At 42.5% G+C, this 25,616-nt stretch overlaps 1 protein-coding gene across 5 annotated transcripts in view; it reads right to left on the bottom strand.

Moving 5' to 3' along the window:
• ARHGAP26 (Rho GTPase activating protein 26) overlaps positions 1-25,616 on the bottom strand; it is a 484,293-nt gene that overhangs the window by 211,952 nt on the left and 246,725 nt on the right. For all 5 annotated transcript variants that reach the window (XR_002174220.3, XM_019924624.3, XM_019924626.3 and 2 more), the window contains exon 12: positions 24,505-24,541. Coding sequence is in view for 4 of the 5 variants with exons in the window: in XM_019924624.3 (XP_019780183.1) it covers positions 24,505-24,541 (37 nt within the window). In the remaining variant the exon portion in view is untranslated. The remainder of the gene's footprint in view (positions 1-24,504; positions 24,542-25,616) is intronic.

The raw sequence follows: 25,616 nt of genomic DNA, 5'->3' as shown, positions 1-25,616 counted from the left end.
AAGGCTTGGACCAGCTTACCTTCCTGACTCGCCCTCGAGTTCACCTCTGCCCAGGTTTACGCACAGCGCAGGCCAAACAGTTGTCGTATAATGAATGTTCACAGAGCTCGCACCAAACACCCAGGCTGACCCACCAAGTTAGAAAAGGGTCATCCTCTTAAGTGTCATGTCAACTTTTGAAGCATTATTTGTCTGCTTTTAGAGAAAGGAAAGGGCCAGGGTCACACAAACCTATTTTCTCAAAGCTCTCTGGAGAACAGGAGGACATGAGACAGGTGGTTTGACTCTCAGCCAACCTGGAGAATATTCGGGCTGAAGTGGGAGGAGGATGCCTGGCCGACCTTTGGGGTTTATGTTTATCATGCCCAGGGTACGCACTCAGACAGGAAGGAGGCAGGTTAAATTCAGGAACTGACTGTCTTACTGCAATGGGCTTAAAACAACAACATACTGTAAGGTTCAGTCAAATTGTTTAAAAGAAGGAAGCTGGTGGGCCAGGTACACACAGGATTTTAGCATAACCTTCAATGCCCTGTTCTGTAGCTTCTAGTACCTCACACTACCTCATCTGACACTGCCTGGCCTTAAAAAAAAAACAAAACAAACAAAAAAGCCCCAAAGAGGTATATGGGTGATGGTAGAGGGTGAGAACTCCAATGAAATCGTGAGCCTCACCCTCAGCACTCCCCTTCTTTCTCACCCCCCATATCCAAATGATCACCTCAGTTTTACCTCCTACTGAGTCTCAATTGTATCTAGTTCTCTCTGCCTTCACCACACCCACCCTGGTCCTGGACCAGGTCCTGGTTATCTGCTACCAGGATGGTTGCAAGGCCCTCCTAACTGGTCTCTTCACACCTCCTCTGGCTCCCTCCAAGCTGCCCTCCACCCCGCAGCACCCATGACCTTGACAAAACCAGACCACATCACCTCTCTGCTTAAACACTCAGTGACACCCCACTGCTCTTGGGACGATAACCCCAGCCCTTAACATGGCCCACACAGCCCTGCATGGTCTGGCCCCAGCCTCATCTCAGTCCCTCCCCTATGTCTCAGCATCCCAACCACACTGGCTTCCTCTCCGAGTATCCAACTGACCACGCTTTCTCCTCAGCCTTTGCACAAGCTGTGGATTTCACCTGGGAGCCCCTTGGCCCAAATAACTCAGAATTCTCAGGTCTCCCCCATCAAGTATCATCTCCTCAAAAAAGCCTCTCTGAGCCCTCCACCTGGATTAATGCCTCCATCATGCACTTGGATATAATGCCATCAACCTCTCTTTCAGAGTATGCAGCACAATTACAGGTTTACCTTTATTAGTATAATGCTGGGAATTCCCTGGCAGTCCAGTGGTTAGAACTCTGCGCTTTCACTGCCAAGTGCCCAGGTTCAATCCCTGGTTGGGGAACTAAGATCCCACAAGCTGCATGGTATGGCATGAATGAATGAATGAATGAATGAACGGTATGATCCTGCAAAATTGTCTGTCTACCAAACCAGATATGCGTTCATAAAGGCAATGGTCCATGTATAACTTTACTTATTTATTTTATTCACTACTATATCTCTGTCTTTCACTGTCCCCTATAGTGCTAGAAATGAAGTGGAAGCCTGTAACTTTTCATTTGGTGTAATTTTTCATTTTGGATGCAAGGATAGGTAAATTGGTGACTGAATGGCAGGAAGAGTTGCTGAGGGGCAGCGTCTTAGAGTCAAAATTACCTTTCAAACTTCAACTGATGTACACCCTATGAAAGTAGATGAGTTAAGTAAGCTTCTGGTCCTCAGCTAGTCCATCTTTTGTGAGGATACAGAGGTTAAATAAAGAAATGAATGGCTTAATCTAACCGCTTCCTTCCTTCCTGTATCAGTACAAAGAGGTATTACCACCAAGCAGTACAGCCCCAAGAATCAGTCCTAGAGAAGGGAAAAACGAAAGCTGTGCAAGCCAAGACATGGAATAGAAGAGATAAAACCAAGTTTAGGTTTCCTGGACACTCTGAGAAATCTTTTGCTTGCCCACTGAGGCATCACTAGCACTGTGCTGCGTGTGGTATGAAACTAGGCTGGCTACTTCTTTTCACGTCACACTAACTGAGCCATCTGAACAGTCAGACAGGCCTGAGCATGGAGAAAGCTCTAGAAGACAAGAGCATTCCCCCCTAGAATTTGGTGCTACCCACTCTTCAGGTCCAGGAGCGCCTCTGCTAAAAATTACTGACCTGCTGTCGCCTATCTCCAAATCCTCAGTATTCACAACACCCAGAAACTAGGCAACAAGTGGCCAAATCACCAATTCTGAATAGAAGAGACCTTTCCATATCACAGGTTGACTGATGGACATGTAGTCTGAAAAAATGATGCTTTGGGATATGCCCAAAGTTACCCCATATGTGCATCCCAGAAATTCTAACAGACCTCAGACCTCTCCTCAAAAGGAGAGGAGCTGACCTACATGAATTAGATGGAATTACCACTTTGCTAAAGCTGGTATTTGACAAGTTTTTCCTAGTCTGAAAAACTTCCCTAGGAAATTTATTCAACTTTCCTTTGATCAAAAAACCACCTTTCAAGGGTTTTTTATGGGAGAAATGGAATTTGCTAGAAAGAAAAACAAGAGAACTGAGACGTAAAGGAAGTCACTGCTGTGCTTTTAATATGGATGGATACAGGAGGTTGTCTGGAGTTGCTGAGGGCGGCCCACCATTTTATGGACAGTTCCCGGGGCATGTTCTCACCACAGAAATTTACTCAATTTCCCTACGTGATTTGCTCTTTAAAGCTCGGCCTGCCTCGCTCATTCTGAATTTAATCCATTTCAGCATCATTAAAAGCCATGAAGAAAAACACCCACATTGAATTCTCCCATCTGGAGAAGAGATTTCCAATTGGCTCACACACTCAGAGGGGCTCACACCCTTTCTCCTCAGCATGTGAAGCCCCAGAGTTGCCAGGGCTCCCTGGCTGTGGCCCCTGGAAAACCATCTTCATGAAGCTTCCAGTGGGCCCAGGAAAGGTGTGAGTTCTCTACTTTGGCAGTTACCCAGAGCCAGTTTTTAATCCCAGATCAGCTCCCCAATCCTGTGTCCCATCCCATTCCACTGCCAACTGCCCTATACTCTGCTCCCCAGCGAGGTACTCAGGGAATACGAATGAACTTTAATATTAACTGAAGTCACACAGACAGAAGTGGTATGTACTGGAAAAAGAACAATGAGCTCTAAAGCCAGACAGACCTGGCTTAGAATCCGGCCTCTGCCACCTCTGGCTGGATATGATCTTAGGCGAGAAGCTTCACCTTCCTTACCTGTGTGGTTGGGATAACTCGCAAAGGTCAAATGAAATGCACAGCAACTGAGACTTACTTGATATTCAAAAATGGTCATTAACAGTACTACAATATTAGGATGTAGTCACTACAGCACATCATAATATTTGAATCAAACTTTCCAGTTGATGAAAAACTCTTCATACCCAAGTTCATGTTAACCTTACAATAATCCCATGGGGTACCTATTATTACTATTCTTACTAATAACTTCTTGCTGTGTTTCCACACAAATTAAGTATGATGAAGGACAATACATTAGCGTTTATGGAATAAGTTAATAAATTATAGCTTACTTGATTTTTCCAGTATATCTGTTAAGTTTTTATGATGAGAAAAGCCAGGCTCATGATGTTAAAGTGGTACCAACAATGATGATGGCAGTAGTAACATTTACTGAGCACACAGCATTGCTCTGGGCGAAGCACTTAATTGCATCATATCATCATCATCACCATCCCTATTTTGTACCAGGAAACCTTGGCTCAAACAAGGCTAAGGAACTTCTACGTGATTACGGCGTTAGTGAGTGGTGGAACCAGGATTCTAACTTGGGCTGACTCCAGGGCTCATCCTCTTCTACTCCCTGCTCTTCCACTGAAGTTCACATAATTAGTCAGAAAAGGACTGGGGCTGGGGTCACATTTTCTGGATTCTGCCCTTTCTACTCCAGTAGCAGTTCCCAAATCTAGCAGACCACAGACTCAGGGGCATGCTTGTTGCAATGCAGATTCTGGGTGCCCTCCCAGAGGCTATGCTTCAGTAGGTGTGAGAATCACACGAGATAACACTGTACTGCACACCAAGCAATTAAAACTATTATCAGTAAAGACAGATACAAACGCTTACTAACTATTAATTAATGGGTAATATCTATTCCACAGTCCCCATCTGATAATAAGGATTCACCAGTGCTATGTACCTCAAAATGTAATGTTGGCTTGTGCCATTGGGGTATATGAAATGATTCTAAGTAGTTCACAAATAAATATTTGCGATAGTTATACACTTATTTTAATAAGCATTATAAATCTATTGGTTTATCACACAAAGCATGATATGTTTTTAAATAAATGTAGTCTAAAAAGAGTGAATTGATTTTAAAAAATAGTAAGTAAATAATATTACAGGTGGCATACGTATATGTTAAAAAAATAACGAAGGTGACAAACAACACATTTGGGAACTACTGTCCTAACTTGTACCACACACCACCTTCAACTTAGCTGAAAGGACAAGACGGGAGGGTACCACATTCTACCAGCAAGCTGTCCTATTTCAATAGTCATCCCTGATTCCTTGCTGTCTTTCACACCCCATATCCAATCTGTTAGCCAGTCCCATCAGTAATAACTTACACCTAGAATCCAACTACTTCTCACCATGTCCATTGCTAATACCTTGGTCCAAGCCACCATCATCTTCTGCCTGGACTGCTCCAATGGCCTCTCAACTGTTTCTCCTTTTGCCCCCTACAGTTTATTCTCTGCCGGCAGGCAGAATCATCTTTTAAAAATATACATTGGCTCATGTCACTCGCCTGATCACAACTCTCCAGGGACTTCTCATGACACTTACACCACAATCCTATCTCCTGACCACAGCCTCACATAGTCCAGCCTACCCAACCACTCTCCCTCTGGCCTCTGCCTTTCTAGTCACAAGGGTCCTTCCTGATACTCCTTGAACACTGCTAGTTCATCCCCTCCGCCGCGGGGGCCTTTGTACGTGCTGGTTCCTCTGCCAGCTCCTGACAGGCCACCCTCCCTCTGTTTGTTCAGGTTTCTCCTCAAATGTCACCTCTTGGGGGAGGCCTCCTCTGCTCCTGGTATCTAAAATAGCCACCTTTCAGGGGAGGGATGGACTGGGAGTTTGGGATGAGTAGATACAAACTATTACATATGGAATGAATGAACAACAAGGTACTATTGTGTAGCACAGGGAACGATGCTCAATATCCTGGGATAAACCATAATGGAAAAGATTAAAAAAAGAATGTGTGTGTGTATATATATATATATATATATATATATATATATATATAAAACTGAGCCACTCTGCTGTACAGCAGAAATTAACACAACATTGTAAATCAAGTATACTTCAATTAAAAATAAATTTAAAATAAAATAAAATAGCCACCCTTCCCTTGTTACTCTCTATTCCTTTGCTCTTACTTCATGGCCCTTCTCTCCGCCTGGAAGCCTCCCTCTGTTTGCTTGCTTACTGTTTGCTGTCTGCTTCTCTCAACAAGGCAGATAAAGTCCCTGCCTGACAGCTTTACTGTAGCTTCAATACACATTTCCTGAATGAAGCAACAAATACAACCCACATTTTCACCAGCAGAGACACCAGAAATCAATAGGTAAAGAAGTCCTCACACTCTAGGAACATCAGTGGGGAGCCGCTGGCTGAACACTGGTACCTTCTAGAGTTCAGGGGCTCTGCAGGGGGAAGCACAAGACCAACAGGACTGACAGGGATCTCATTCATCCCCCGGCCTCTATGCATGAATGCCACCAATCAGAATTTTCTTCCCTAGCTAACCACCTACACAGGAACCTATCTTCTTTTTCATGGTTTCTGGGGACACACATAAAGAAAAAATAAGCTGAGAGGGACTGAGACTAAAGCAAGTAGAATAGGGAGCAGGAGGAGAGATGAAATCCCTGCCTGGCCTGGAATAAACCTGCCAGCTCTCAGCCTGAGTCAACGGAGGCTCGAAGACAGCTGTAAATTGTTCCAGTTCTCAGCCAGACACAGGCAGCCAAAGTGGCTGCGTCCGGGCTCTTGCACAGTACAGGCTGAGGCCTGCAGATCAGCTTGGAGGGGTGGGGTAGGGAGGACTGTTTCCTTGTGGGCTTTTACATCTGCAATCTCCTAGTCCCCCTTAAAATTCCTAATCAGGATAGCAGCGAAGGAGCACAGCTTCACACAAGCCTGGGTAATGCGAACCATCTTAATCAGGACCATTTGTCGCCTACCTGGGACTCTGGACATCTGAGAATGAATTACAGTCCAGTGGCCTCAATTCCTTTCTGCCTTGAGGCCTGGGTGGCTGTGCACTGATTTCTCAACCAATAGAGATCACCGCCAGCTTTCCAAAGGTGGAAGTGTTTCAAGTGGAAAACCAATTGCCTCTGTCCAGCTAGATCCCTTTCCGGCCTCTACCTAACCATCCTCCCATCTTATCTGCCCTAGGAACAGTTTAGCTATTTTTTGATCACAACAAACTCTGAGGCAATAAAAGGCAGGGAAAGAGATCCATTCAGAATCTGAGGCCTAAGAACTGCACCTGGAGTCACCATGAAGTTGTATGACATGGGCATACATCACCTCTCTGACCCTTTTCCTCATCTCGAAGATCAGGCATGGTAGAAATCAAATAAAGCAATGTCTGTGAAGGCACTCTGAGGAACTCTCAGAGAAACTGTCCAGTGTCGGGCTTTCATAAAAATAGCCTCTGGTTTCGGATAACGATGATGTTATTGATAATAACAGCAGAGGGCAACATTTAATGACTGCTTAGAATACCAGGCACCACTGATTTAAGAATTTCCATTCTAATCCCACTGGATCCTCTCAACAAACCAATGATGTAGGCGGTAAAAGTATCCTCATTTTACAGATAAAGAAACCGAGGCCTGGAGAAATTAATTTCCCAAGGCCACACACTCAGCAGGCCACGAGGCTGGGATTCCAACGCATGCGTGTAATAATACTCTAGAGCCAAGGTTCCCAACCATTACTCACTGTTCCCCCACGCCCCTCCGCTGTGGGCAACAGTACTTGATAGCCTCCACTAAATCCTACATGTTGAATGGGAGTTGCACACTCTGAACACTGATTAGGGTCGGAAGGAATGATCTTGAGTAACCACAAGTTTGCACTTAGGATGAAGCCTCAGTTTTCTCATCTGAAAATGGGGTCAATACTACCATCTGTCTCATAGGGTTCTTACAAAGATCAAATAATATAATGTAGGTCAGACACTGAGCACGTTGCCCCCTACAGAGTATGTGCTAACGATAATGTTTACCATTAATGATATCATTAATCAAGAGCCTGCGCTTGGTGGCAGTGGGGAAAATCTTTCAGTCTCTGTCTCAACAGCCCTTACACTGGGCTTTAAGAGTTAAAGATGCCACCAGGGACCTGCTCACTGTTGCTTGGCTGAAGCCCAAACTGGGATGCCAAGGGGCAGCTGGCACCTGCCAGGCGGCAGCCTGCTGTCTGTCCAGAGCCCACACCACTGAGCGGAAGGGGATGTTAGGCCACAGCAAGGTCACACACTGGCTGCATCTGTCAGCCTAAAGTTGGCTGAGGAGAGGATGGATTTGTGAAGTGTCCTCTAGGACAAGCAGAAAGGCTCTGGACTGTCCAGGTAAGTCTGAGGAGCACCACAGCCAGCCATGTCCTTGGGGGATGGGGTGTCACCCAACAAAACGGCCGGGAACCCAAAGAATAGTATCTCTGAGACAACAACCCGTTCCTTCTCCTTCCTCTCTTGCTAGACCCCAGCACACTCAAGCTGGGGTGTTGCCACGCCACAAGGGCCACAGCAACCAGCTGTGCCGTGCACACAACTCATAAGGAAAAGCAGGGTGCAGGGGGTCAGCACTTGGGGAGATAGAATGAGGCCATCTCCCCTGACTGTGGCTCAGGAGACGAAAGTGGTGGTTAAGGAAACCTGCCATGGAGGGGAAAGGAGAAAGAAGGGCCGAGAGGGGCTGGGGGCAGTGGGAAGGGAACACAGGCCAGGGAAGGAGTGAGCACCTGTCTTCTATCAGCCTGGCCTGGCAGGCGCGGAAAAAAACCTGGAGGGGAAGGTGCCCTCAGCTGACTGCCTCGTGGGCCAGCGCACAGGAGGCCAGGCTGCCATGCCCACTAATGCCGTCTATCCTTCCCAGGTTTAAGAGGGGAAATGTTCTATTTATAAGGCATCGACCAGTGGAGACCTGGCAGCCGCTGGATGGCTCTGATCCCATAGGGATCCTGGTTACCCGTGGCTGCCTTCCCCGGCCTCTCAACTGTGGGTGTTCTCACAGCAAAAGACTGAAGGCAACTGGAAGCAAAAGGCAAAAGAAAAGCCTCTTTCCTGCCCTTCGTTGCTTTCATGAGACTGCTGGACTTTTAGCGATGGCTGAAGGCTTTAGAACATTTTAAAAAGAGTGACCCATGTGATCCCGTCAAGCCTTCCCATGTGAGCTTCAAGACTCAATCTCTTTTTCTGTTTTACAGATCAAGGGAAGCTGAGGCAGAGAGATGAAGGGAATGCAGACACCACAGGCAGGGCAATGGGGAAGCAGAGCAAAGGTAATGATGCCCTTCCCATCTCCTCCCCCAGTGCTCAATCTTGTCCTCATGAAAAAAGAAAATCCTTGACCCAGCACCATCAGAGAGTCTGACCTGAATAACGGCCGAAAGAACGAGCATGTGTAACAGAAACAACATATAAAGCAGCTTTGGTTGTGTTGTCAAAGGCCCATGGGAGAGTAGTGCGTCATGTTACAGTCCTGTACCTGGGAAGCTCAAGTCACTGAAACATGTGACTCTGGCTCTCCCAGCATCATGCGTGACATGTGAGGAGCAACAGATGGCTCTCAAGAGGAGGCTCACTAAGAAGGAACACGGGATGGCCCCTCAAAGAGCCAGGTGGGTTAGGTATTGGAGACTGATGATGAAACTCCTTCCAGCCCCAAGGGGTTGGCCACACAAGGACAGATGGCATGGCAGAGCAAAGATCTCATGCATATCAAGAATAGCGGGGGAAATGATGCTGGCAATCAGGCAGACTCTGGTTTGAACATCAGCTCTACCACTTCTCAACTCTGGTACCTTGACTTCTTTAAGCTTGTTTGCTCACTTGCAACTCACCTGTGAAAAGCGTTTCTGCGAACGGTACCCATCCATGTACCACACTCAAGCTCCCTGCCACAACCTCATGCTGTCTTGAATAGACTAATATTTAAAAACCTATGTTTGTATTACGCTAACGGTTAACAAACTTATAGCCCATGGGCCAACTTCACCACTGCCTGTTTTGTAAACAGAGCCACCCCCTTTGTTTCCATATTGTCTACGGCTGCATTCACACCACCATAGCAGAGCTAAACAGTACCGCAAATCTGAAAATCTGGCCCTTTCCTGAAAAAGCCCACCCCTGGCGCTAAGCAGTACCATTTAGAAAACTGGGGTGGAGGGCGGGGGTATGTTTACTTGTGTCCCTTGCCACCAATACACATTAAATAAATATATAAATTTAAATGGCAACTGAAAATGTTTGTCCAGTCCTATCCAAAATGATCTTGGGTATCACCAGCAGTGCACACACCCCACTTTGAAAAATGCAGTCGAGAGGATTCAGTGAATTAACATAAGGCATCAAGCCCGAATCAGCACGGGTGTTGGCTGCTGCCCTTCGTTCTCCTCCCCTGCTCCCCTCAGAAGCAGTTCAGCCAATCCAGTGTGCTCTTTCCTCCTCATATGGGAGAGGCATGACCAGATAACAATAAGGATAACAACAACGGTAATTAGGCACTTATTCACTAATAGGCCAGATAATGTGCTGAGTTGTTATCCTCACAGCAAGGCTATGAGGTAGGGGTTGTGATTTACCCCCATTTACAGACGATGAAACAGAAGCTTAGAGAGGCCCAGCACTGACCTGCAGCTCCATGGCCAGTGGGCCCGCACGATAATCTGCACCATCAAACGGTACCCTTCACGGAAACAAAAGCTCTCCCAGTCCACCCAGCAGGACCTTCCCACAGGAAATAACCTGAAATATGCACAAAGACTGATGCACAAGGATGCTCAGCCTGATGGCATTGGTAAAAGAAAAACTCTGCAAAGGACATTCAAGACCACTGACAGGAAATGGTTCAAAAAATTAGGATGTAAAATTATGACAGATCATTCAACAACCATTACAAATAATAACGGTTTTATTATTTGTATTTTTTATTATTATAAACATATTTGTAATAAATAAATATATAATATTTATAATATAACATATTTGTATGTTTTATTATTATAAACAGGTTTCATCAACTGGGATAATGCTTGAGACTTTTTAAAAGCAGAATCGCAACAGCATATTCAGTACAATGTCAATTAAGTCAAAATACATATTGACATTCGCAAAATAAATATAAGACATCATGAAAAAAAAGGCAAGGAAGAAAAGAAGTATCTCTGGGGATGATATTATTGATGAGTTTTACTGAATTTTTGAAAATCCTTACAATTTCCTTTATATTCCACAAAGAGTTCATAATATTTTTATAATAAGCAAAAATACAACACTGCCAACCCCCTTAGGAATGAGGTTCAGATATTCAATGTCTGCACCCTACAGATAACTAATCCTTCTTCCAACTTTGCAAACTTTCTCCTGTCACTGCTCTTCCCCTCACTGCCACTGTGAATGACAAGTTGGCAAACTGCAGTGGGTTCTTGAGCATTATGCAAATACAAAGGTTTGCTGCCAAAGTACTAGGTTAAAAACAAACTGGAAGGGACAAGCCTCTTAGATAGCCTCATCCACCAGAGGGCAGACAGTAGAAGCAAGAAGAACTACAATCCTGCAGCCTGTGGAACAAAAACCACATTCACAGAAAGACAGACAAGATGAAAAGGCAGAGGGCTGTCTACCAGATGAAGGAACAAGATGAAACCCAGGAAAAACAACTAAATGAAGTGGAGATAGGCAACTTTCCAGAAAAAGAATTAAGAATAATGATAGTGAAGATGATCCAGAACCTCGGAAAAAGAATGGAGACAAAGATCGAGAAGATGCAAGAAATGTTTAAGAAAGACCTAGAAGAATTAAAGAACAAACAAACAGAGAAGAACAATACAATAACTGTAATGAAAAATACACTAGAAGGAATCAACAGCAGAATAACTGAGGCAGAAGAATGGATAAGTGACCTGGAAGACAGAATGGTGGAATTCACTGCCGTGGAACAGAATAAAGAAAAAAGAATGAAAAGAAATGAAGACAGCCTAAGAGACCTCTAGGACAATATTAAATGCAACAACATTCGCATTATAGGGGTCCCAGAAAAAGAAGAGAGAGAGAAAGGACCCAAGAAAATATTTGAAGAGATTATAGTAGAAAACTTCCCTAACATGGGAAAGGAAATGGCACCCAAGGCCAGGAAGTGCAGAGAGTCCCAGGAGGATAAACCTAAGGAGAAACACACCGAGACACACAGTAATCAAATTGACAAAAATTAAAGACAAAGAAAAATTATTGAAAGCAACAAGGGAAAAACGACAAATAAAATACAAGGGAACGCCCATAAGGTTAACAGCTGATTTCTCAGCAGAAACTGTACAAGCCAGAAGGGAGTGGCATAACATATTTAAAGTGATGAAGGGGAAGAACCTACAACCAAGATTACTCTACCCAGCAAGGATCTCATTCAGATTTGACGGAGAAATCAAAAGCTTTACAGACAAGCAAAAGCTAAGAGAATTCAGCATCACCAAAACAGCTCTACAACAAATGCTAAAGGAACTTCTCTAAGTGGGAAACACCACAGAAGAAAAGAACATAAAACACAAACCCTTAACAATTAGGAAAATGGTAATAGGAACATACATATTGATAATTACCTTAAACGTGAATGGATTAAATGCTCCAACCAAAAGACACAGGCTCGCTGAATGGAGACAAAAACAAGACCCATATATATGCTGTCTACAAGAGAAGCACTTCAGACCTAGGGACGCATACAGACTGAAAGTGAGGGGATGGAAAAAGATATTCCATGCAAATGGAAATCAAAAGAAAGCTGGAGTAGCAATACTCGTATCAGATAAAATAGACTTTAAAATAAAGAATGTTACAACAGACAAGGAAGGACACTACATAATAATCAAGGGATCAATCCAAGAGGAAGATACAACAATTGTAAATATATATGCACCCAAAATAGGAGCACCTCAATACATAAGACAACTGCTAACAGCTATAAAAAAGGAAATCGACAGTAACACAATAATAGTGGGGGACTTTAACATCTCACTTACACCAGTAGACAGATCAGCCAAAATGAAAATAAATAAGGAAAACACAAGGTTTAACTGATACATTAAACAAGATGGACTTAATTGATATTTACAGGACATTCCATCCAAAAACAACAGAATACACCTTCTTCTCAAGTGCTCATGGAACATTCTCCAGGATAGATAATAGCTTGTGTCACAAATCAAGCCTTGGTAAATACAAGAAAATTCAAATCATATCAAGTATCTTTTCAGACCGCAACACTGTAAGAGCAGATATCAATTACAGGAAAAATATCTGTAAGAAATAGAAACAAATGGAGGTTAAACAATACATTACTAAATAACCAAGAGATCACTGAAGAAATCAAAGAGGAAATCAAAAAATACCTAGAGACAAATGACAATGAAAACACGACGATCCAAAACCTATGGGATGCAGGAAAAGCAGTTCCAAGAGAGAAGTTTATAGCAATACAAGCCTATCTCAAGAAACAAGAAAAATCTCAAATAAACAATCTAACCTTACACCTAAAGGGACTAGAGGAAGAAGAATGAACAAAACCCAAAGTTAGCAGAAGGAAAGAAATCATAAAGATCAGAGCAGAAATAAATGAAATAAAAACAAAGAAAACAATAGCAAGGATCAATAAAACTAAAAGCTCGTTCTTTGAGAAGATAAACAAAATTGATTAACCATTAGCCAGACTCATCAAGAAAGAGAGGGAGAGGACTCAAATAAATAAAATTAGAAATGAAAAAGGAGAAGTTACAACAGACACTGCAGAAATAAAAGGCATCCTAACACTACTACAAGGAACTCTATGCCAATAAAATGGACAACCTAGGGCTTCCGTGGTGGCACAGTGGTTGAGAGTCAGCCTGCCGATGCAGGGGACACGGGTTCGTGCCGTGGTCTGGGAAGATCCCACATGCCGCAGAGCGGCTAGGCCCATGAGCCATGGCCCGTGAGCCTGCGCTCCGCAACGGGAGAGGCTACAGCAGTGAGAGGCCCGCGTACCGCAAAAAAAAAAAAAAAAAAAGGACAACCTGGAAGAAATGGACAAATTCTTAGAAAGGTATAACCTTCCAAGACTGAACCAGGAAGAAATAGAAAATATGAACAGACCAATCACAAGTAATGAAATTGAAAGTGTGATTAAAAATCTTCCAACAAACAAAAGTCCAGGACCAGATGGCTTCACAGGTGAATTCTATCAAACATTTAGAGAAGAGCTAACACCCATCCCTCTTAATTTCTTCTAAAAAATTGTGAAGGAAGGAACACTCTCAAACTCATTCTATGGGGCCACCATCACCCTGATACCAAAACCAGACAAAGATATCACAAAAAAAGAAAATTACAGACCAATATCACTGATGAATATAGATGCAAAAATCCTCAACAAAATACTAGCCAACAGAATCCAACAACACATTAAAAGGATGATACACCATGATCAAGTGGGATTTATCCCAGAGATGCAAGGATTCTTCAATATACGCAAATCAATCAATGTGATACACCATATTAACAAGCTGAAGAAGAAAAACCATATGATCATCTCAATAGATGCAGAAAAAGCTTTTGACAAAATTCAACACCCATTTATGATAACAACTCTCCAGAAAGTGGGCATAGAGGGAACCTACCTCAACATAATAAACCCACAGCAAATATCATTCTCAATGGTGAAAAACTGAAAGCATTCCCTCTAAATTCAGGAACAAGACAAGGATGTCCACTCATGCCACTATTATTCAACATAGTTTTGGAAGTCTTAGCCATGGCAAACAGAGAAGAAAAAGAAATAAAAGGAATACAAATTGGAAAAGAAGTAAAACTGTCACTGTTTGCAGATGACATGATACTATACATAGAGAATCCTAAAGATGCTACCAGAAAACTACTAGAGCTAATCAATGAATTTGGTAAAGTTGCAGGATACAAAATTAATGCACAGAAATCTCTTGCATTCCTATACACTAATGATGAAAAATCTGAAAGAGAAATTAAGGAAACACTCCCATTTACCACTGCAACAAAAAGAATAAAATACCTTGGAATAAGCCTATGTACGGAGACAAAAGACCTGTATGCAGAAAACTATAAGGCACTGCTGAAAGAAATTAAAGATGTAACCAACAGATGGAGAGAAGTACCATGTTCTTGGATTGAAAGAATTAATACTGTGAAAATGACTATACTACCCAAAGCAATCTACAGATTCAATGCAATCCCTATCAAATACTAATGGCATTTTTTACAGAACTAGAATAAAAAATCTTAAAATGTGTATGGAGACACAAAAGACCCCGAATAGCCAAAGCCGTCTTGAGGGAAAAAAACAGAGCTGGAGGAATCAGACTCCCTGACTTCAGACTATACTACAAAGCTACAGTAATCAAGACAATATGGTACTAGCACAAAAACAGAAAAATAGATCAATGGAACAGGATAGAAAGCCCCGAGTAAACCCACGCACCTGTGGTCAACTAATCTATGACAAGGGAGGCAAGGACATACAATGGAGAAAAGACAGGCTCTTCAATAAGTGGTGCTGGGAAAACTGGACAGCTACATGTAAAAGAATGAAATTAGAACACTCCCTAAAACCATACACAAAAATAAACTCAAAATGGATTAGAGACCTAAATTTAAGACTGGACACTATAAAACTCTTAGAGGAAAATATAGGAAGAACAATCTTTGACATAAATCACAGCAAGATATTTTTTGATCCACCTCCTAGAGTAATGGAAATAAAAACAAAAATAAACAAAGGGGACCTAGTGAATCTTAAAACGTTTTTCAAAGCAAAGGAAACTACAAACAAGACGAAAAGACAACCCTCAGAATGGGAGAAAATATTTGCAGACAAATCAACAAAGAATTAATCTCCAAAGTATATACATAGCTCATGCAGCTCAATATTAAAAAAGCAAACAACCCAATCAAAAAATGGGCAGAAGACTTAAATAGACGTTTCTCCAAAGAAGACAAACAAATGGCCAAGAAGCACATGAAAAGCTGGTCAACATCATTAATTATTAGAGAAATGCAAATCTAAACTACAATGAGGTATCACCTCACACCATTTAGAATGGGCATCATCAGAAAATCTATAAACAACAAATGCTGGAGAGGGTGTGGAGAAAAAAGAATCCTCTGGCACTCTTGGTGGGAATGTAAATTGATACAGCTACTATGGAGAACAGTATGGAGGTTCCTTAAAAAACTAAAAATAGAGTTACCATATGACCCAGCAATTTCACTACTGGGCATATACCCAGAGAAAACCATAATTCAAAAAGACACATAAACCCCAAAGTTCACTGCAGCACTATTTACAACAGCCAGGTCATGGAAGCCACCTAAATGCCCATCGACAGATGAATGGATAAAGAAGATGTGGTACTTATATACAATGGAATATTAATCAGCCATACAAAGTAACGAAATTGGGTCACTTGTAGAGACGTGGATGGATCTAGAGACTGTCATACAGTGTGAAGTAAGTCAGAAAGAGAAAAACAAATATCGTATATTAACGCATATATGTGGAACCTAGAAAAATGGTACAGATGAACCGGTTTGCAGGGCAGAAATTGAGACACAGATGTAGAGAACAAACATACCGACACCAAGGGGAGAAAGTGGTGTGGCGTGGTGGTGGTGTGATGAATTGGGAGATTGGGATTGACATGTGCACACTGATGTATATAAAATGGATGACTGAGAACATGCTGTATAAAATGGATGACTGAGAACATGCTGTATAAAAAATAAACTAAATTAAATTAAAAAGAAAACCATAAAAAATAATCTCAGCTATTTAAAAATGCATAGGAGTGATTATATTAAGAAAACATACTGGGCTTCCCTGGTGGCACTGTGGTTAAGAATCCGCCTGCCAATGCAGGGGACACAGGTTCGAGCCCTGGTCCGGGAAGATCACACATGCCGCGGAGCAACTAAGCTCGTGTGCCACAACTACTGAGCCTGTGCTCTAGAGCCTGCGAGCCACGACTACTGAAGCCTGTGCACCTAGATCCTGTGCTTTGCAACAAGAGAAGCCACCGCAATGAGAAGCCCGTGCACCCCAACGAAGAGTGGCCCCTACTCACCACAGCTAGAGAAAGCCCAAGCGCAGCAACGAAGACCGAACGTAGCTAAAAATAAAATAAATATGTACAAAATGGATAACTAATAAGAACCTGCTGTATAAAAAAATAAATAAAAGACAAACTGGAAGGAATGAAGGAATTAAGACTGGGAAGCAAAGAGGAAGAATTATATTTCCTTCTTCTGGAGAGAAGGGAGGGCACTTTTTAAGCCTTTCTAGCCTAGACTGAAGCCCATTCCAGTTGGCTGTGGGCACCTGTCTGCACATGAGTGCATCTGCAGAGAGCACAGGTACTACACACACACACACGTGTGATGGGCCATCGGTCTATCATCTCCCAGGGGTCTTAACCCCATCAGCAGACCATATACTCCTTAAAGGTAGAGGCAACTGTAAAGCTGGTTGGTGTCCTCACCCCTCAGTACTCATGTCACCCAGCGCCATGGTCCTTAAGAATTCCAAGAGGTATTAGTTGAATGAAGCCTGGACTCCTACAGTTAAGTCTAGTGAGAGGTTCAGGTCGATGCAAAGAACATGTTCAACAAGAGTAGGAAGCAGAGAAAATGGCTGCAATATTCTTCTGAAAAGCCCGCTGGGGCCAACAGTGTGTGACAAGGCACACCTAGGGCAACTCGGGCATATTCCTTTTAAATGACCCGACTGACCCATGGAATTCGAGTTAATACTCACAGTAAGGGAAGTGGCACTAGAAGCCAAGATTAGGAGACATCCCTCTCTGTCTCAGTCTGTCAGTCTCCAAACAGCTGGCAAAGCAGCGGAAGAGCAGCATTTCTGTAAACAAGCTAATCTTTTCAGAGCTAAGCTGGCGGTGACATTTATTATTTAAAACTTCAAACTTGGTAAAGACGAACTCACCCTAGAAAAGCCTGCCTTTCCCTTGCTCTCATGCACCGGACTGTGTACCCTCTCTGACAAGTTCTCAGCTTCCCAACTGTCTCTCAGGTGGGACTACAGGACCACAGCAGCGGGGCTGAGAATAGGTCCCTTCCTAGCTCCCCCTTCTGCTTCTGACCTGGGCTCATGTCAAAGGAGAATGAACCAATTCTCATAGAGCCTTTGGGGAGTAAATCTCACAACTGCAGCCAACGTAAAGCAAGAAAACAGGACATGTAGACTCAGGAGATACACATTAAGGTGGCAAAGGGTAAGATGGGAAGAGGAGGGGTCCCTGCCCAGGGAAGAGTCCTGTTCTTTGTAATAATAAAGGGGAAAATCAACGACAGTCATTTGCCGTTTAGAATGATTGACACTGGTGTGATCACCTCAGTAAAGAAGCTTAGGAAGCAACAAACCAGACTTTCTTCTTCTCTGTCTATTCTTACTCCCATCTTTTCCCTTCCCTCCACTACTGGGTAAGAATTTGACCAACTAGAGAAAACTCAGTGTCACTGATGTATATTCCTGACATTCCAGAAACAAAGCAAGGTAAGGGTCCTGATGGCAGCCGGATCCACGGTTGAGCAGCTCATATGACTGCCAAAAATAGCAGATCGGTTTTTGAATTTAGTATGTAGGGATTAACCTAACCAAGAAAACAGAAGACTTCTAGGCAGAAAAGTAAATGTCTGAATAAATGGAAAGACATTCAAAGCTCTTGAAGGAGGTGACTTATAAAAGTGTCAATTTTCCCAGCTGTATGTAAACCAATGAAGTTAGAACATTTCTAAATAGACATTTCTCCAAATAAGACATACAGATAGGGACTTCTCTGGTGGCGCAGCAGTTAAGAATCTGCCTGCCAATGCAGGGGACACAGGTTTGATCCCTGGTCCGGGAAGATCCCATATGCCACGGAGCAACTAAGCCCGTGCGCCACAACTACTGAGCCTGTGCTCTACAGCCCGCGAGCTGCAACTACTGAAGCCTGTGCGCCTAGAGCCCGTGCTCCGCAACAAGAGAAGCCACCGCAATGAGAAGCCTGTGCACCGCAACAAAGAGTAGCCCCCGTGTGCAGCAACGAAGGCCCAATGCAGCCAAAAATAAAACATAAAAATAGAGCTTCCCTGGTGGCGCAGTGGTTGAGAGTCCGCCTGCCGTTGCAGGGGAGGTGGGTTCGTGCCCCGGTCTGGGAAGATCCCACATGCCGCGGAGCGGCTGGGCCCGTGAGCCATGGCCGCTGAGCCTGTGCGTCCGGAGCCTGTGCTCCGCAATGGGAGAGGCCACAGCAGTGAGAGGCCCGAGTACCGCAAAAAAAATAAGTAAAAAATAAAATAAAATAAAATAAATAAATAATAAAAAATTTTAAAAAGACATACAGACAGCCAACAGGCATATGAAAAGATGCTCCACACCATTAATTATTAGAGAAAATACAAATCAAAACTACAATGACGTATCACCTCACACCAGTCAGAATGACCATCATCAAAAAGTCTACAAAAAATAAATGCTGGAGAGAGTGTGGAGAAAAGGGAACCCTCCTACACTACTGGTGGGAATGTAAATTGGTGCAGCCACTATGGAGAACAGCATGGAGCCTCCTTAAAAAACTAAAAATAGGGCTACCGTATGATCCAGGAATGTCACTCCTGGGCATATATCTGGAAAAGACAAAAACTCTAATTCGAAAAGATACATGCACCCCAATGTTCATAGCAGCACTATTTACAATAGCCAAGACATGGAAGCAACCTGTCAACTGACAGATGAATGGATAAAGAAGGAGTATATATACACAATGGAATATTACTCAGCCATAAAAAATAGTCATTTGCAGCAACATGAAAGGACCTAGAGACTATCAGACTCATACTAAGTGAAGTAAATCAGACAGAGAAAGACAAATATTATATCACTTATATGTGGAATCTAAAAAATAATACAAATGAATTTATTTACAAAACAGAAACAGACTCACAGACACAGAAAACAAAACTATGGTCACCAAAGGGGAAAGGTGGGGGAGGGATAAATTAGGAGTGTGATTAACAGATACTTCTATATGTAAAATAGATAAGCAACAAGGATTTAATATACAGCACAGGGAACTACTATATCCAGTATCTAGTAATAACCGATAATGGAAAAGAATCTGAAAAAGAATATATATGTATAACTGAATCAATTTGCTGTACACCTGAAACTAACACAATACTGTAAATCAACTATACTTCAATAATTTTTTTTTCATTTTAAAAAATATTTGTTACTTGTAAAGCATACTGTGAGAAACAACATTCAATGATTAAACCATTACTAATATTTTTTAAAGTGTCATTTTTCCACAAATTAACCTGTACACTTCAATGCAATCCAAAATGAAAATTTTAAATTTTTGAGGAACTTATCAAACTTAAGCTAGAATTTATATAAAAGGATAAAGGTCCACATTCAGCTATGTCAACCCTTAAAAAGGAGAGTAAAGAGAGGAGACTTAAACTACTAGCTATTAAGATCTGCCTCAAAGTCTTCATATTAAAACTGGAGAGGTATTAGCACAAGAACAGACAGACCAAGGAAATAAAGAGCTCAGAGACAGAGCTCAGATGTGCAAACTTAACAAATAAAGCTGGTATCACAAGTCAAAGAGGGTGAGAATGGATAGCTTGGTAGATGTTGTTGGGAAAACTGGCTTTTCATGTGGATAAAAACAAAACTGAATCTTCATGAAACACCATATACAATGGTATCAGATGGATTAGAAACCAAACTGTGAAAAACAAAATCATGAAGCCAATAAAAGAAAATGTAGGTGCATATCTTTGTGACATGGGTCAGAAAGGCCTTTTTCAAAACACAACTTGAAAATTGTAAACCAGAAGGCAAAAATTTTTTTGAATATATAAAAAGTAAGACTTTATACTCAAGGAAGGATATCACACATAATATTAATTGTCAGATAGCAAAATGGGAAGATATATTTAAAATATCTACAATTGGGCTTCCCTGGTGGCGCAGTGGTTGAGAGTCCGCCTGCCGATGCAGGGGACACGGGTTCGTGCCCCAGTCCGGGAAGATCCCACACGCGGAGCAGCTAGGCCCGTGAGCCATGGCCGCTGAGCCTGTGCGTCCGGAGCCTGTGCTCCGCAACGGGAGAGGCCACAACCTGCGTACCGCAAACAAAAAAAAAAAACCACAGGGAGATAAAAGATACTCATTGTCCAAGAATACACTTGAAAGGTACACATTAGAACGGTGAAGGGGAGGACAGGAATAGGAGGTGGGAAAAGAACTAAAAGGGAGTGAGTGAATGAATAAACGAATGAATGAAGGGCGAAAGGGAGGGGCCTGTGGTGATCATGTGCCACAAACCGGGGATTATGATTATTTCAGTCACTGTACCTGAGATCCAAACAGAGAAGAAAGAGGAGGTGAAAAAGGCTCTGCAAAGAAATGTGCATGTATTTATCTGCTGCCATCCTCTCCTGGCAACTGGGCCACTTGGAAAATACCAGCAGCTGCCAGACATTATTTATGGTCCTGTCTTATACCCCACAGGCACTGTACGGCCTGAGAGAAACTTCAAGAGAAAAGCAACAAATTCAGAAGTGTCCCCAACGAAATTCCCTTTTGCTACCTGTCTCTTGAAAACATTCTGGTTCTGTGATAAAATGTTGGCATTGAAATTCCCACCAAAATATTTTCTAGAAAGGAAAATGCTAGACATTTGTAAATGGCTATTAAAGGTGAAAAGTGCGATGTCCCGCTCTTAAATTCCTATCAGATTGACTTCTTACCTTTAAAAAAGTTTTGACTGTCATATAAACAGAGTTGCAGAACAATCAGACCCTGGGCAATAGCGCCACCTGTGGCGATGAGCGCAGTGAAACTGCAAATCACTGCCATGAGGAATACGAAAGGGACAAGCGCTCTGGAGGGGAGGGGAAGCAAAGCTAAGGCTTGTGTGATGTGAAGAGGGGTTCCTACTGCCAAAGGACGGGAGGAAGCACCAACCCAGAACAGTCCTCTGGTTTTGCCAGCTTGGAAATCAGTGAACAGAACATCTTTTAGAATTGTAATACCCGGGACTTCCCTGGTGGCACAGTGGTTGAAGAATCCACCTGCCAATGCAGGGGACATGGGTTCGAGCCCTGGTCCAGGAAGATCCCACATGCCGCGGAGCAACTAAGCCCATGTGCCACAACTACTGAAGCCCATGCGCCTAGAGCCCGTGCTCCGCAACAGAGAAGCCACCGCAATGAGAAGCCTGTGCACTGCAATGAAGAGTAGCCCCAGCTTGCCAAAACTAAAGAAAGCCCACAAGCAGCAACAAAGACCCAACACAGCCAAAGATAAATAAATTTATTTAAAAAAAAAAAGAATAGCAATACCCTAGAAAAGCTGTTTCTATCAAAAGTACTCCTGGAAAAGTGGGCAATATGTTTAACACATTTTTCTTTCCCACTTCCTAAATGAAAGTGTAATAAGCCATTGAAGAATCATCAGAGACTCGAGGCAGCCAACTCTCTGCACCCTGTGGATAACGGGATGCCGGAAGCAAAATGTTGCAAATGTCTGTGTTTCCCAAGATAGAACTTTCTGTATCGTTCTTTTCCTAGGGAGGTAGAATATTCTCATGGTTGACAGCAAAGATGTTAGAATCAGACAGAACTCAGATTAAATCATATCTCCTGAGTTCACCAACCTCAATTTCCTAATCTACAAAGTAGGTCAAAAGCACCTACCTCAGTCAGTGCTGTGAGCTTTAAATGAGCTAATGTGGATAAAACACGCTGAAACACAGTAAGCAGTCGATAAATGCTACCTATTAATCGCCATTATTGTAAAATACATACTCTTTGTCGACAATGCAAAGTACACAGAATATTTAAAGTAGAAGGTCAGTGTCTCGCAATAATCTGCCCTCTATCCTGAGTAAGAGTTTAATGATAAATGTATTTCCAGACTTTTTTTCTATCAATGTATCTAGATGAGTCAACTAATTTATTTTAATAAATGCATGGTTCTACCACCTGAATTTTTTAAAAACTCAATGAACAGTATACTGTGGATACCACTTCTGCAAATATACCAAGATCTCTCGTTCTTTTTGAAGGCTACATAGTACTTTATGATATTTTTAATGGACTTCCTATTGAACATTTAGATGGTCTCCAATTCTTCACTATTATTACCGATGCTCCAGTGAACTTTTTTACAGAAACATCTTTGCACTCCAGCCTATCCTTTAGGACAAATCACTGGGTCAAAGGATATTTACATTTTAAAGGCTTCCGACACATATGCCCCAAAGGCCTTACAAAACAGTACAACCAGCTGCTATGGCCACCAGTAGAGTCATGGTCATCTTTCAAATCTAGTGGCACTTATCTCAAGGAGAGAGAAGTAGGTTCGTAAGGTCAAAAGTTACAGGCAAACTTTTGGTGTGGGGTGAAGGGGGGGCTGGTTCTCCATTCATATGCATCTCGGCCCCCACAGTTCCTGGGTCCTTCATGACAGAAGTGTCTCCCAGGTTAGGACATGGTGTGGGCATCTGTTATTTCACCCTGCTTGGCATCTATACTCTCTTGTCCCGGTGGCTTCCCCGATCTCCCTTTGGTAAACCACCCTGCTCCCATTTTATGAATACTGTTGAAACCATCCATCAAGGTGTGTTGTCTTCCCCTGGGTAGGCCACAGCTAGACCACCTTGATGCTATCTTTCCTGGGAACTGGACCTTCAGAAGAGTGAGGTAAGGACTAAAAAAGAGTTTAAGGGCTTTATCATCCTGCAAATATCATCCAGAAGACCCTTTCTCATTGGTCCCTGGGTCTCCAGAACTGGTCTGTTTTCAAGCCTTGGTTCTTCAGGTCTTCCTACCTTACTGTGAGTTACACTGAGGCCTTCTGTATTCCTTTGTTATTATTATTATTATTATTGTACTGTTATTTTAGGCCAAGTTAACCAGAGTTGATTTCAGATATTCTAAAACAATCCCACCTGACACGGGCGGGGGGCGGGGGGAATGACTTGTTTCCTTGAATATTTATTTGAAAAAAATTTCCCCTTGTTCAATTCCTGAAGGAAAAAAAAGAAACGTTTTTTCCTCTCCCAAAGGCCTCTTAACCTACCAATAGCAACCATTCCAAATTACTTAATATTTTATTTAAAACTTCTGGTAGAATCTGTATTTTGGAAGGAATGAAAGAGAGAAAATCTCTGTCCTATAATGGATTTCACACACACTAAAAACAGCTCATCCTTTTGTCCACATGAAGAGGTACTGTTTTACTGACACTATTGGAATTCACGGTAGGGCTATCTTGGAATTTTTTTTCCAAGTGGATCTTACAAAGCAAATCTGAGGCAAGGGGACAGAATTTCCTTTGTACTCTGGTAGCAACGTGGAAGGAATTTGTTTTTTCCCCTGTGCACCAAGGAGATAATCAGCCCAAACACTCTAGCAATAGCGGTTTCATTTTAATCCCATCATCTTTACAAGGTTACAGGTGCCCTTGGAAATCATGATTAACCAGAGTGCTCCGAGCCAGTAGCAGGGGAAATGTGCTGTATATTCTACACAGGCCGCCCAGAGTCACTCCCAGGAAAGAGGAATATTATTACAGAGTTCTTCGTCTCCACTCTTAGTTCCCCAAAGTGGCAACAAGGAACACAGAGTTAGTTACTAAGCGATCACTAAGATGGTTCTGGCTCTCCAGTGCTTGGAGCGAGACTGTGAGGGAGGCAAAGTCAATTCTGGCTTCCCACAGGACAGGGCGCTGGGGGAGCTGGGTGTTATCGGATTAAGTGACTTTTAAGTGGTGACTGGAGCTACATTCTTAAGACAACAAAGGATTAACTGAGATAATGTACATAAAAATTCTTTGTACAGTGTGAAGGGTTATACAGTGCAAGATGTCATCACGGCCTTGCCAGTCGGGCTCACTGACCGTCCTGGAGTCACTGACGCCGTAAACTGGAGCAGAAGTAGCTCGGCTGCACTGGAGGAATGGGGAGACCCAACATGCCCACAGCACCTCCTGGTGGTTCTTCCCCAGAATAGCAACTTCTCCAGGCCCAGGCCCACCCCCACCCGTAGAAAAGTATCCAAGCAATATACTTACTCCCTTCGCTCTGGCTGTCTTTGTTCGAGTTGTAGACCTGGAAAACAGAAATAACATTTACTTGTGTGAATTTTATACTACCCTACCCTACCCAACGAACCCTTCAGGTTCGCTGAAGAAAACCATTACCTTTTCCTTTTCCCTGGTTTGTGCTAGACCAATGGAAGGCAATTCTGGCCCCCAAATAGAAATCCCTTCTATAATTACCTACATCCCAGTATTTACTTCCGCTCTTAAGTGTGTGCACATCAGAACCACCTCTGGAACTTTATTGTTAAAAAAAAAAAAATCATATTCCTCCTTTAATAAAACCCCAAACTTATGTTTGTATATAAACTAAAAAGGAAGAAAAAAATGTAATTAGTTACAAATCATTAAGCATTAACTGCACACCAGGCAACGTGCTAAGCAATTCACATGAATTATCTCAAATTATCTATGCAACAATTCTGTTGGGTAGGAACGGTTATTATCACTGTTTTACAGATGGAGAATTTGAAAGGCTTAGAGAGAGGTTAACTAAGGTCTCACAGCTAGTACGTGACATAGTGTGGACAGAGATACATTACAAACTCTTAAGTGCTAACACTGGGGAATGAGACCAATCATTTTTTACTTCATATACTTCCATAAATTTGAATGTTATAAGGAGAATATATTACTTTTACAATAGAAAACCCTTTAATGATTTACAGAATTCATAAAAGGGAACGTACCCCAATAAAAAACGACACACTGAAAGAGCTGGCAAGCTTTTTCTTGTAAAGGACAGGTTGGTAAATATTTTAGGTTTTGCAGGCCAGGAGGCAAAAGTCAAATCAATGATATTATACAGGTACTTGTAAAACAAGAGAGAAGACAAATTTCCACAATTTCTTCTTGACAAAATTCAAAATTTAGTAAGTTTTTGAGATACAGGTATAATATTCCTAGCAGGTGAAAATCAGGGTTTCATGGCCCTTTTCAGAGATGCTTGGCTTGGTTCATCCAGGGGTTAAAGAACTGGTTCTCAGGCAAGAGTGGTCAGTACAACCACTTGGAGTATCTTTTCCAAGGAGTACAATTTTTTGAAATACAGATTGACTAATCAGAAGAATAGAATTTTTTATAGA

Source organism: Tursiops truncatus, chromosome 3, assembly GCF_011762595.2.
Source record: "Tursiops truncatus isolate mTurTru1 chromosome 3, mTurTru1.mat.Y, whole genome shotgun sequence".
Classification (NCBI taxonomy): Eukaryota; Metazoa; Chordata; class Mammalia; order Artiodactyla; family Delphinidae; genus Tursiops; species Tursiops truncatus.
The sequence above is the reverse complement of the archived record's forward strand: the minus strand, read 5'-3'. Positions and strand labels throughout refer to the sequence as shown.